This window comes from Chrysoperla carnea, chromosome 2 (genome assembly GCF_905475395.1).
Source record: "Chrysoperla carnea chromosome 2, inChrCarn1.1, whole genome shotgun sequence".
Classification (NCBI taxonomy): Eukaryota; Metazoa; Arthropoda; class Insecta; order Neuroptera; family Chrysopidae; genus Chrysoperla; species Chrysoperla carnea.
In genome coordinates, this window is record NC_058338.1 from 70,163,788 (window position 1) to 70,177,696 (window position 13,909).

Here is a 13,909-nt window from a genome sequence, read left to right on the forward strand (position 1 = left end):
TCAGACATGTGTCTATGGATTATTTAAGGTAAAAAAAATTTTATAAAAAATACTTTTTAAGGAACAAGCTTTTATTGTACTAAAAATTACAAAAAAATTTTTTCTATCTCATCAACTCCACATACCTACCTTGAGCCGAAACGCAAAAATGTTGTTGTTGAATGGTAACTATTACGACCTGGACAATATATTTTGTATTGAGACTGATAACATAATAATTTGTTTACAAACACATTTAAAAAAAATGAAAGTAGCCCAAAAATATCATTTGTGTATATTTCAGGTTTTTTTTATTTTTAGGAATAATCTTGATAAATTTTGAAGTCAATTATTAATAGTTAAAAATAAATTATCCTATTTAAAATAACATTTTAGTGATTTAAATGACTTTCGAAACATGGATAAAATTAATTTTAAGATAGGTATTAATTTTATAGTAGCAGAAACGACTAATTGAAATACATTGAAATTCGAAAATTTGAACAGTAAGAGAGGATTTGAATGCAGCTTTCTGTATTCGATTCGTTAGAACGTCAGGAAATTTTATGACCTAAATTGATTTATAAGGAATTAAAAATATTCAATTTGCATAAACAATATGCATATTATAATTGCATTTTAAATTAACCGTAAATACATACTAAATTCACAAATCGGTTCATAGTGATGAAAATGATACCAAACTTGTTACTCGGGGGTTTCTGGGGTCGCTGAGCACGAATATCGCGACAGAGTTGGTCACCGAGGTACCCCGGTACTCCGGTATCACGTACCTAGACATTTAATAGGATTTGATTAAAAGCTATATCAACGAAATTTTCATTCTTTATTGTGTTTATAAATATTGTATTAAAGTGATTCGGCTGTCACGTGGCTATCAACTAGTCAACTCGGAAATTTGTATGACGTAAATGTAAGAAAATGCTCTAAAAATATCGTAAACTAGGCAATTTGTAGGCAAAAATATCGAAAAAGCTTCAAAAACCAAAGTTTTATTATTATTTGATTTATTTTATTCTTTTTGGAAAGGGCCGTATTTTAATGTTTTTTTTACAGAATCTGTTATAAATTTTCTTCATGATGAAAACTTTTTTGAAGCTCATTCACTGATTAATTTTTGTACAATGAACATTATTGTGAGTACCTACTTCCATAAGGCACTTTGTTAAAAATCACAATTTTAAAATGAAATAATTCAAAATTTTGTTCAACAAGAAGCCCCAAAACTGTGATCAAGGGACTTTGTTCTATCATTAGCCACAAAAAAAAAAAAAAATGAACATTCACCCTACTTGCTCAAACAGCCGTTCCACTTTAAATATGAAACAAATTTGATAATATTTTACAAAATAATATAAATACTAGGAACAAAAATACAATAATCACCATGCGATGGGCCATCTGAAATCTGTAAAACATATAAACATTTAGAAATTAATGTTACTGAAATTTGTGGTAATTCAAATCTTAACTTTACTTTCTATATAAAGCTCTAGCTCTTAAAATAGCATCTTTATCATCTGCGGCTTCATTTAAGATATATTTCTTAAGACCATAAAGTCCATAAGCCATGACAGAAAATTTATTGGTATTCTTAATGTTTGCCTGGAAAAACATAGTTGAAGAGATTAAAAAACGGTTATGCAGATTTGAAGAGGAAATATTTTTAGTATTTTCTGACTCCGATAACTTCAATAGTTTTTCATTGTTCAGAATGAAGAATGACAATTTAAAATATGCTCTGTCTCTTCCACACATTCCTCTTTGTAGGGCTCTAGGGTTCTTTGTAGGGGTCTAGGCACCCATGTCGTATTCTGCTAAACGGTTTGAGCAACATAATCGGGAATAGAGCAATTAATTAGCACATAAATAGCACTAATTTCTCATATATTCTCTTTCTGGTTTTGTGCTGGCATTACGATTGGGGGCGAACAAAATCGGGAATAGAGCCAATTTGGTTTGTGATGGGGGGGGGGCTAGAGTGACATGGGTGGTTAATATTATAGAATTAAAAATTCAAAATGATTTAGAAAAAATCTCATTTGTTATCCTTGATCTTCGTCAACTTCGATTGAAGTAAAATTTGGCAAAATCTTCATATTAGTTTATTATATTTTCTAATTTCATAGGAACTCGATTCGACTCAGTAGGGGGCAGGTAAATTTTAAAGAATTATCTGAGATAATAGCTGGTAAAATTTTAAATACAGGATGCTTTTTTAAGTTGACATATGCTCGAAATTGATAAAAATGCTTGAAGAAAAAAATGTTGGATGTGTAGGCGCACATCTTACGCATACATTAAACTTGACCTATGTTTTCAAGCTCAATGAAAAGCTCACTCTACTCCATAACTGTTAATCGATAGATGGGCATTTTAAATTAGAAAGTTGTAATTGATTAAAAAAGTAACATTTTCTGTTTGAAACATTTTTCCGCAAACAGTAAAGTTTAGGTAAAAACGGACTGACAAGTTTTACCCAAAATTGTTTTTTCGCATCAAAATTGTTATTTCTATTGTTTCTGGCAAATCTAGGCATTCTATGAAAAAAATTTCCTATAAATCCAATTAAAGTGGTTTGTTTATTTTCTATAAAGACCATTCTTGTTCAAATTGAATGAACAAGCGCACAATAAGCTAGATTTTTGCTATCAATTTGCATTTCAAACTATTCGGTTTTCAAAAAAAGATTTCAAACAAAAATGTTTGCGTTTTTATAAAGAACAACTTTCTAATTTAAAGCATTCATCTAATGTTTTTCAGTTATGAGTAAGGTTTTAATTGAACCTAAAAACTTAGATCGAATTTGATGCCGGTATAAGATGCGTGCCTTTGAAACTAACATATTTTGTGCATTTGAAGCATTTTCCTCGATTCAATTTATTTATCGAAATTCAAGCATACGTAAATTTAAAAAAAAAGTATAATAGATATACGTATTTAAACTTACATAGAAATCTTCTTTGTCTTCCTCTTTTAACACGTTGCATAAAGATAAATAATTACCATTCATAAATGTCCATTCATTTGCCATGAACGGTCTTAAAGCAATATTCGCAATGTATATTTTTCTACATGTTTTTAGCACTCTTAAAATAAAAAATAAAAAAATAAAGTTACCTTAAAATTACGACGAAATATTTGATAGTAATTGATTGGAATAAAACAACTTACGCGAACTTTTGACCTGAAATGTTTATCATAATCTGTTTGAAAATACTGGGAATTATTTGAAGAAACGCGAATGCAAGGTTAAATCCAAGTTGATTATCGATGAAAAGAATAAATGGATACCAAATTCTTTGATTAAATGGATATAATTCGCATAATCGCTCACAACATTCAAGCATATAACGGTAAGTTAAATTCGTTATGTTCGACGTACAGGCGTTAATAACCAAACTAAAAATAAAGAATAATTAAAACTTAGATTTAAATAATTTCGAGACCGCATCTATTTATTTGAAGAATCAGATGAAATATATGCTATTTTTGAGGCTATTAATTTCTTAATAAAAAAAATTTGATAATAACATGTTGTAATATTATTATGTTGAAATACCATTCATAGACAGTGTTGATTATTCTATCATATTACACATACATACATGTCACACATACATAACTGATATTCCCATATAATACATACTAGACAATTTACGCCTAATTTGCGCCCTCACGGGTAAACAGTGATGTTTACGAAAAAATGTTTCAAACAAAAGTTGGCTATTTTTTTCTAAGAAATATTTTTTACATTTAAACTTTTGTTCTATCTCTAACGGTTTACAAGATGGGTCCTACGTACCCAATTGACCTATGTTGCTCATTTACGGAACTCGACCTCACTTATTACGTCCCGAGTACGCTGTAAAAATTGCAGTTTGATATCTTTTTTCGTTTTTGAGTTATCGTGTCCACAGACGGGCGGGCGGACAACCGAAAATGGACTAATTAGGTGATTTTATGAACACCTATACCAAAATTTTGTTCATAGCATCAATATTTTTAAGCGTTACAAACTTGGGATTAAATTTAGTATACCTTGCATATTACATATATGCATGATATAAAAAGATAAAATTGAGAATTAATCAAAAATTTTAAATTTTACTTTCCAATAACATGAATATTTAGAAAGCTTAATTATAGGTTGCTTGCATACTGGCATCGGTCATTACATACAGAGAATGTTTTGAATTTCGGTATCATCATTAGGTTTTTAAAAACACTTGTTGAATTAAAACCAGCATTTACTAACATTCCTTTACATGCATCTAAAGACTCTGTTTTGAAGAATGTACGAGCACCAAAACAATTTTTAATAAAAAGTTTGATGTTTTTTAAATGTTGAACTTGGTCTAAATCAATTCAGAAAATTTTAGGGGTGGTTGCCTGATAATTTAACTAAATTAATGACTTCAATATAGTATTCTGGTGGAAAAAATATTTGAAGAAAGAATAAGTCTTAAAAATTCTTAAAAAGTTTAAAAAAAGAAACTCTGAAAAAGTCTTAGGAACTCTGAAAAACTCTGAATTTCTAAACGATTTTGGACTGCCTAATTCAAACTGAATAAGTCGAAATAACTCTGAATTAGACAGCCCAAAAACGTTAGGAAATTTAGAGTTATTTAGAAACCCTAACACTTTTTCACAGTTTCTAATACTTTTTAAGACTTATTAAGACATATTCTTTCTACAAATATTTTTTCCACCAGAGTAGGCACATTTAACATTGGTTTTATGGTAAAATGGTAGACCGAATACATGTTTTCATAGATTTCTCCAACACTAGTCGGTAGAAATAAAAAAAAAAAAAAACTATTTAAATTAAAGTTAAAACCTTAATAAAATATTTGAAAAAAAAATTTGTTGTGCCCGACTAATTGAGGATGTATGAGCAAGGTAGTGGGGACACAAATTTAAAAAATATCTATTTTCAATTTTGAGACGAAATAATAAATTTGATATAAAACGAAAAGTAGTAATACAATTTTTCGAATATTGAAAATTTTATTCTCATTTTTCAAAAAGTTATAACAAAATTCATCATAAAAGTTGAAAATAAGGTAAAAATAATTTCAACCCTAACTCTAAAATTGCCTTGGTGCTCGTACTACTTTAAAATAGGTAATTTCTCTCAAGGCGTACAGAGAATCGACTTGAAATTATAACAAAAGACGCATTAATTAAGTAGTACTTATTAATTGATACACAAAATTTCATATTTTTGGTAATGATTTCATCTTTGTCTCGAAGCCCCTTAAAATTTATATGTCAACGAAAAATTTTAATTTCCGTCAGATTGTAAATGGTTTAGAAAAAACCATTCCAACTGAACACCTATTAACGTGTTATGTTTAGTTGCTCTGGGTCGAGGTAGTACGGGTTCGGGTAGTTTTCGGCCTTTTTTTGGAAGATTTTAAAATTTACTAGTTAGTTTGCAATCTAACGGAAACAACAATCTTACTTAGAAATATACAGTGAAACCTGGTTAAGTGAGACATCAAGGGACCTGCTTTGCCTCACTTATAGAAGTATTCCACTTAACCAGTGTCTCAGATATCCAGGTATAAATAAGTATTTGTCTCATTTACAGAGGATTCCATTAATAAAGGTCAGAATACAGGCTATTTCAGTTATAGAGGTGCGATTATTTAATAAACTAACGTATTATCAAATCAAAAAATGATAATAAAGGTGTTCAACTTCGGGATATTCTGACGTACACGTTTTAGCTTTCCTTATCCTTCAGAACATTGTGATTAAATTTTATCTTTATACTGAATTATTCTACAAAGAGTAGATTTTGGCACATTAAATTCGACACAGACTTTATCGCGTGTCCTTCTACTTTCATAAACGGATATTAACTTGAGTTTTTCACGTACTGATAACGATTTGAGCCTTCGTTTCGGCATTTTTCAAATGAGCATTCGAATTATAGTAAAGCGAAGTTTAAAAACTGAAGGTCATTGAGGCTCAAATTTAGTTAAGTGCGGAATTTGCGGATATAATAAGAATAAGTAAGTAAAGAAGCAAACAAACAAAACGATGTTATCTCAGTTCTCAGTTACAGAAGTTAATGCATATAAAATTCACTCGCTGTCTCAGTTATAGAGGTAACTATGACGGTAAAATCGAAAGAATGAATCCTAGATATAGAGGTTTGCTTCGTTCCACTAACAGAGGTAATTTTGTGCAAAGGTGTTGGGACCTCAGCATGAGTTCCAGTTATGGATGTTTCTCACTTATCCAGGCCTCACTTAACCAAGTTCCACTGTATAAGTAAAAAAAATGAGCTTAGAAAAATGTACCCTGAGCTATTAACTATCTATGGAATGGTAAGATTGTTTGGTTTTTTTATTTATTTCTTATTTTATTTCAAGCTAACTTCTCTTCCATTTACCTTTTTTTAATATTGCTATTAGTATTGTTTGCTTGATACCATGATGCAACTATCATATTTGTAATAGCGTTATCCACAGGTATACAATCGGAGACTACATCTCTATTATTCCAAGCTACATGTACTACTCCAGTGCCTATGCCTAAAAAAAAACTTAAGGGCCCATTTAAGTTGTCCAACCAACCAGGTATTGGTTCCTTTTCAGTTGAAAAAACTAAAATTAAAGTTTTCATGTTGCCGTAAAATTTCGATTAAATAATTTATAATATCTTGCAATTACCTACCGATCGATGGCCGATATATTACAGTTGGTATATTTTCACATTCATCATTTATTACATTCTCTGCTAATGATTTTGTAAATGTGTAAGTATTTGGAAATTTATTTAAAATTCTGAAAAATATTGGTATAGGTCATAAAGTGCATTTCAATAATCATAAATATTCCAAGACACTTATATCCCAGTAAAATCTTACAAAAAAAAAAAAAAAAACAGCTAAAAACGCGATGTAAAGATACATTTTTGACATGCTATTTGGATCCCTTAGGGGAGTGTGAAACAACGTTTTGCAAGCAAAAAAAAGTTGTGCTACCGGCGTAATACGTGAAAAACAATCTAAATAAAAAAAATTTTCTAACTTTTTTCAGTTTTTGCACTTCACTTCAAAAGCTATGAGCTTTTAGTATTAGTTGCTAATATCATTTTGAAAGTATATTGAATTTGGAACAATTGAAGCCGACACATAGTTCCGTATGTTTGAGTTATGCTTTTGCTAAACCGTTAGAGACAGAACAAAAGTTTAAAGGTAAAAAATGTTCCTTATGTCAAAATAAACAACTTTTGTTTGAAAAAAATTTTCGAAAACATCACTGTTTTCTCGTGCAGGGGAAAGTTACGGCAAAACTTTGGTGTGCCTTTTCTCCAAAAATATAAAAGATAGAGATATGAAAATTTGTAGGTAGCTTCAACTTGCGAAATTATGAAAAATTTTTGAAAGAAATCAAATTATTTTTCTTGAAAATACTTCGAAAAACTGAAAAAAACGCCATAAATAGCACGTTTTTCACGTATTACGCAGGTAGCACAATTATATGGCCTTCCAGCCTCCATTTCTAATAGTTATCGAAAATTTTGATAATTTTTCGAAAAATTTTCTAGAAAACTTTTTTTGATTTTTTAAGACTCGCAAGTTCAAGCTTCCTACAAATTTTCATCTCTCTATCTTTTATATTTTTGGAGAAAATAGACATCTAAATTTAGCCCTATCTTTCCCCTGCACGAAAAAACAATGATGATTACGAAAAATTTTTTCAAACAAAAGTTGTTTATTTCGTAATAAGGAACATTTTTACATTTAAACTTTTGTTCTATCTCTAACGATTTAACAAAAGCATAACTCGAAATTTTAGCATTTATGAAATAAAAAGACATTTATGAAAAAATACATTTATGAAAAAGACATGCGGAACTGTGTGTCGGCTTCAACTCTTTCAAATTTAGTATACTTCCACAATGATACTAGCAACTAATGCCAAAAGCTCATAGTTTTTGAATTGAAGTGTAAAAACTGAAAAAAATCAGAAAATTTTTCAGTTTTTCACGCATTGCGCCGGTAGTACAACTTTTTTTGCTTGCACAACGTGGTTTCACACTACCCTAAGGGGTCCTAATAGTATACCAAAAAAGTAGCTTTATATTGCTCTTTGCGATTTTAATGTAGGATTTGACTGGCGTGTTAGATGTTTTTGAATAAAATTTTATCATTTAAACTAACTTAGCTGTGAGTGAATTAATTATTTTGTCATCAAATGTTTCTGCCATTTGAATAAAATATTTCCAATTTGCTTGTGGTGGATAAACTTGTTCGTGAGTGATTTTTTTATCAATATTACAATAAGCTGTTGAAAGATGGATAAAAACCTGAAATAAGTAATGTTTGATTTTATTGCAATTTTCCAGATTAAGACCGAAGTATTAAATCAAATAAAAGGTCAGTTTTATGTCACGTTTATTTTAAATAAGTTTTTACATACACAGAGTGGACCATTTTATTCTAATATGAGCTATGGCTTCGTTTGTAGTTAGCTAATTAGTCCGCTCAAAATAATGTTTTTGCGTGAACTTATTCAAAGGCAAATATAAAACTAAGAAAAAGGAATGTTCCGGCATCTAGTTTAAGACCCTACTAACGAGCAGTCTCGAAAGTGCTGTGGTTGCAATAATTAACGCTATGTCTACATAAAAAAACGATTTTTGGCTAATATCTCGGAAACCATCAACTTGATGAAAAAAGTTTCAAACAAAAATTGACGGAAATTTTCTTTCCTAAATAAAGTGTAAAAAAAAAACTTTGATATCTTCAGCCATTTTTCCGAAATAAATATTTATGTTTATATGCTAATAAACAATATCTTGCAACTAATTGGATTTATAAAAAAAATTGTTAGAAATTTTTTTTTTTAAAAGTAATGTAGAGTAAACAATTTCGATATCTTTAGCCGATCAATTATACATATATTTTTCGTTAATTATCCAATAATTATCCTCGAATTATGTGTAAAAAGTCCTGAATTTTATTACTCGGGAGTTTTTGAGGTCCCTGATTCCGAATATAATGATAAAAAAGATCCAGAGCGCACCTGGAGGTATGTTGAAATGAAAGAAATCTCGTGAATGTTACCTTTATATATAAGGTATTTTTTGTAATTATCTTGAAGATGTGGCTGTCAAAAATTCGGTTTAAAATGTAAAAAGTTTTGTAAATATTGAAAAGGGTGCGATAGTTTAAATTCTGAGAAACCTAGTTTTGATGATGATCTTTATGATGACCAAACTGGTGATTTCAATTCCCAAAATTTTCATTAATAAAAACGCTCGAGATATTAATAACGGAGCCTAATTTAACTATTCTTCTTAGTAATGATTGTGTATAGATAGTGATGATTTATGTATACGTCTATGTAAAAGACGAAGATAATTTGTATTAAATTGTAGACAAATGTTTTAATTATAAATTTTAAATGTAAAAAAAAAAAATTGTGTTCTATAAAATTTATTCTGTAACCTTCCTTTCCAAAGTTATTAATGAAATTTAAAACTGTGGGAAATTTTAACAAGCCAATAAACTTGATGATATTTTAAATTATTATCAGAACATATGAGTGCTAGTGCTTCACGACGATGATGTAGATAACTAGGAGACGTCGATACCAGGGCGTACCGACCTACAGGTGCGCTCTGGATCTATTTTATCATTATATTCGGAATCAGGGACATCAAAAACTCCCGAGTAATAAAATTCAGGACTTTTTACACATAATTCAAGGATAATGATTGGATAATTAACGAAAAATATATATGTATAATTGATCGTTTTGAAAACGGCTAAGGATATCAAAATTTTTGATTCTACATTTTTTTTTAGGAAAAAAATTTCCAATAGTTTGTTTGAAACTTTTTTTCATAAAGTTGTAAAAAAATGACTTAAACAAAAGTTGCCTAGTTTCATAGAGGCCATCATGGTCTGACATCAGATTGGATCTAGTTTTCCGGGCTTGCTTTAATAGTGAATTTTAAATCCCAAAAGGTAGAATAACACTTTAAATTAGAAAGTTGATTAAAATACCAAAATTTTTTATTTAATACATTTTTTCGAAAATCGTTAGCTTTCGGAAGAAATACGATTTAAAAATATGTCATTATTGCATTTAATCGAAAGAAAAGCTAGCTACTAAAAATGCTATAGCCAAAAGCTGTCAATGGAAATAGAGGACATTCGCCTGTGTCCATGACTTTTACCTGAAATTCTAGTTTCAACTTGACTTTAATCTTCAAAATTTATCTGGACTTAAAAGTTATTAATACAGACGAATGACCGTTATTACCTTTGATAACTTATATCTAAAAATTTTTCTAAAGCTAGACTTTTTCTTTCGATTAAATGCATCAATGACATATTTTTAAGTCGAATTTCCTCCAAAAGATGACGATTTTCGAAATAATGATTAAAATAAAAAGTGCTAATTTAGGAGGATAAATTTTCTAATTTAAAGTGTCCTTCTTCTTTTTATTTAAATATGTGGCATTGCAATGCATTCCGGTTTCAGCTAGTGACTAAACAAAATTGGTATATCCACAAAAATCGCTAAATATTATTTATTAGATATAATAAAAGTATGGATGTAAATAAAGATTATTTGAATTTAATTAACAAAATAAATTTGATTTCCTAATTTTCAAACGGATCTATTTATTACAATCACCTTAAGAAGACGTCATCAATGCTTGTCAGTAAAGATCAATAGACGCCCAACAATTGACGTCTTATGGTAGGTATTTAGCATAAATTTTTTGTATATCTAAGGTTGTGCGAGCACCTTTAGGGTTGAAATTATTTGTTCCTTATTTTCAATTTTGTTGATGAATTTTGCTATAACTTCATGAATATAGACGATAAGTAAGAATAAAATTTATCGAAATCTGCCTTGGATTTTGAAATATGGGAAGTTTAATAACAGTTTTTAATTTTCGATATTTTGAAAATTACTTCAGATATCGAAAAACTTTATTCTTACTTTTCGTCTGCAGTTGAAAATATATAGACATTTTTCTTAAATTTGTGTTCCCATTATAGTACTCATATACATCCTTAACTAGTCGGACACAACGGGTTTTTTTTGTTTTCAATAATTTATTAAGGTTATAACTATCATTTAAATAGTTTTTTTTTTTTTTTTAAATTTCCACCGACTAGTTTTGGAGAAATCTATGAAAACGTATCACCCATCTATCGTTTTACCATAAAACCAATGTTTAAATATGTCTACTATGTCTACTGAAGTCATTTATTTGGGGTTGTCCGATTATTTATTTAAATAATCGGACAACCCCTCTAAAATTTTTTGAATTGATTTGTAAAATTGTCTTGATGCTCGTACATCCTTAAAAATAAACAACAAACAATTTAATTAGAAAATCAACAAGGAAAATTCTTAATATTTTATCGAAATAATTAAAAAAAAAATAAATACTCATTTTTCATAGGAAGCTTATTTACATTTTGTTACGTTTATATGACATACGAATTAAATTATACTTATAAGCAATAAACATAGCCTTGGACACCAGTACTGGATTAAAAAGGACCGGAAGTTAGTAAAAATTTGCCTTTGATTTTTTTTAGCCTTCGCAAATCTATCTACGGCTTTTAAACAATAGGGTGGAACTCAATGTAGTTATCGTGCAAATATTCGAATTTTTCGAACTATTGTAAATTTTTATTTATATTATAAATGCGAAAGTAACTCTGTCTTTCTGTATGTATGTATGTATGTATGTTATGCAATCACGGATAAACTACAGAACCGATTTAAATGAAATTTGGTACAGAGATAGTCTAGAGCTTGAAAAAGTACATATGCTACTTTTTAATGCGAAAAAGGGGCCTGGGGTTGAAATCTAGGTTGAAAGGGATGTGCTTCAAAAACTTAAAAAGTTCTGCATCGATTAAGCTCAAATTTTGACCCGATATACAACCAGCTTCAAAGATTGTTTTTATGTACTTTTAACCTTCGGGGAGGGGGTAGAAATATGGGGCGTGAAAGTAACCCGGACCCAAGGGGATATGGGTCAAAATAATAAAATCGACTAAATGGTGAACAAATGGAGGATAAATAACGGCATATAGACTTTTGTGTTACATACGACTGTCCATAGCAAAAATAGGATATATGACAGGAATAATTTAAAATTTACCTTTAGATTTTTAATTTCTTGAGCAATTGCAATTAAATCTCTTGCTGACCTTACATTCATTAACACAGCTTTCTTTAAAGGATCATCAAAACGCACGGATGCAGCTGCATGGAAAATAATGTTTACATTTTCTTTTAACATTTCTATGTCTTCGTCCGTCATGCCTAAATTCGCCTTCTCACAATCTCCTTGAATAATTACTAGTTTTGATATGCTGTTGGGATTTTTGTCCTTTAAGGGACCAAAGATCTTAAACAACCAAACAATCATAGTTAGAACATTGAACGCCAATAGTTTTGCAAATACTTATTAAACAAAAAATGGATAGATGATAAATTGTAATTAAATTTATTCCTAACAATTTTGACTATTATAAAAATTGCACTTTTACCAAATTAAGAAATTCACTAGATTAAATGAAGGCTTATTTCTTTAATACATCGAATCAAAAACTATCACTCTATTTTCCGAATGCGATGATTTGGAGAATATAGAAGTCTAGTACGAAAATTCTAAACAGAAAAGCATTTAAAATGTTTTTCCATTTGATGTAACCATATTTGAAAAAATAAGTTAAGTTTTTCTCCTTAGAATTTTTTTCTACACTGTAATTGCAGAGCACCACAGAGTTAAGCATGTGTTAATGCTCAGCCCTTTTCAAATAATTTTGTTTATTCATTTATTTTTAAACACTTGAAAGATTTTATGGACACTTACAGGATTTTCTATTAGATCAGCTAATCTTTTTTTTGGAGTTATTCCTTTCTTTTGTCGTAGCAATAAATAAATTTTGTTGATATCAGGACAGCTACGAAGTAATTTTTCAATAAGAACTTTTCCCATAAATCCATTACCTCCAGTTATAAACACATTTTGATTCTTATAAAAATCTTTGATGGTTGGTAATTTTGTATCCAATAATTTTGGTAATTCATAATTAATTTCCATGTGCTGTTTTCTTTTCCATTCTGTATCAGAGATTTTTTCAGCATATTTTTCTAATTTAAAATACCTTTGGTCAGAAAAATCCATGCTTATACAATTTGCGATGTGAATGATGAGTTAATTCGAACAACTAAATAGCGATATTCGAAAAGCGTGCTGTAATTTAATTAAACAATTTTTAATTAAATTACATTCTTAAATTAATTTATGCGATTAATAACAGTTGTATGGAAAAAATAAATAAATAAATTTAATTTAAAATTTCAGTTCACGGGACATAATGTTTTTAATCCATCAAGGTTGTCTATAGCCCGTGTGCCCTTGATATAAAAAGTGGAAACTGAATAATTACAGATAAACATTGTTGCAAAAAAAATCGCTTATCCTCAAATTACTTTCATACGGTACAAGATAGAGAGCTGAAATGTTTAAGATGACTATAGTTCAAGATGACTATAATACGGATCGTTTAAGTGGTTATATCCAGGTGCGAGCGCAAAACAACACGTTTTTTATCTTGGAAGATCCTTTATTCTAAATAAATATCAAAAATGTATTCATATTGGACATTTTTTTAATTTTAAGATCCCGTCGTCCGATTTAAAAAATTTGATATAGTATTGCTCCTGTAGACGATCTGTTGGAGGGCCTCCAAAAATGGTGTTCGGTGGTGAGCACCATATCTCTGGTTTAGATTATCTAAAAGGAAAAAATCCAGAAAATTTCTTTAGTCGATAGATTAGTACAGGTATTAATATAGATATTAAGAAGTTTGTGTAAAAATTAGAAACCGATCGACCGA

General features: G+C 29.3%; 1 protein-coding gene across 2 annotated transcripts; it reads right to left on the minus strand.

Moving 5' to 3' along the window:
• Nucleotides 1–1,034: 1,034 nt before the first annotated feature.
• On the minus strand, nt 1,035–13,118 carry LOC123292307 (fatty acyl-CoA reductase 1-like). Of its 2 annotated transcripts, XM_044872906.1 has the most exons (9): nt 12,880–13,118; nt 12,163–12,411; nt 8,183–8,328; nt 6,691–6,800; nt 6,407–6,620; nt 3,175–3,402; nt 2,951–3,089; nt 1,478–1,605; nt 1,035–1,408 (listed from the first exon to the last, which is right to left on the minus strand). In XM_044872906.1, the coding sequence occupies exons 1-9, from the start codon at nt 13,108–13,110 to the stop codon at nt 1,315–1,317; spliced, it is 1,539 nt and encodes a 512-aa protein (XP_044728841.1). In that variant the 5' UTR covers nt 13,111–13,118; the 3' UTR covers nt 1,035–1,314. The 2 variants fall into 2 exon arrangements, with proteins under 2 accessions (XP_044728841.1, XP_044728842.1); XM_044872907.1 differs by lacking the exon at nt 1,478–1,605.
• Between the last annotated feature and the right edge of the window lie 791 nt (nt 13,119–13,909).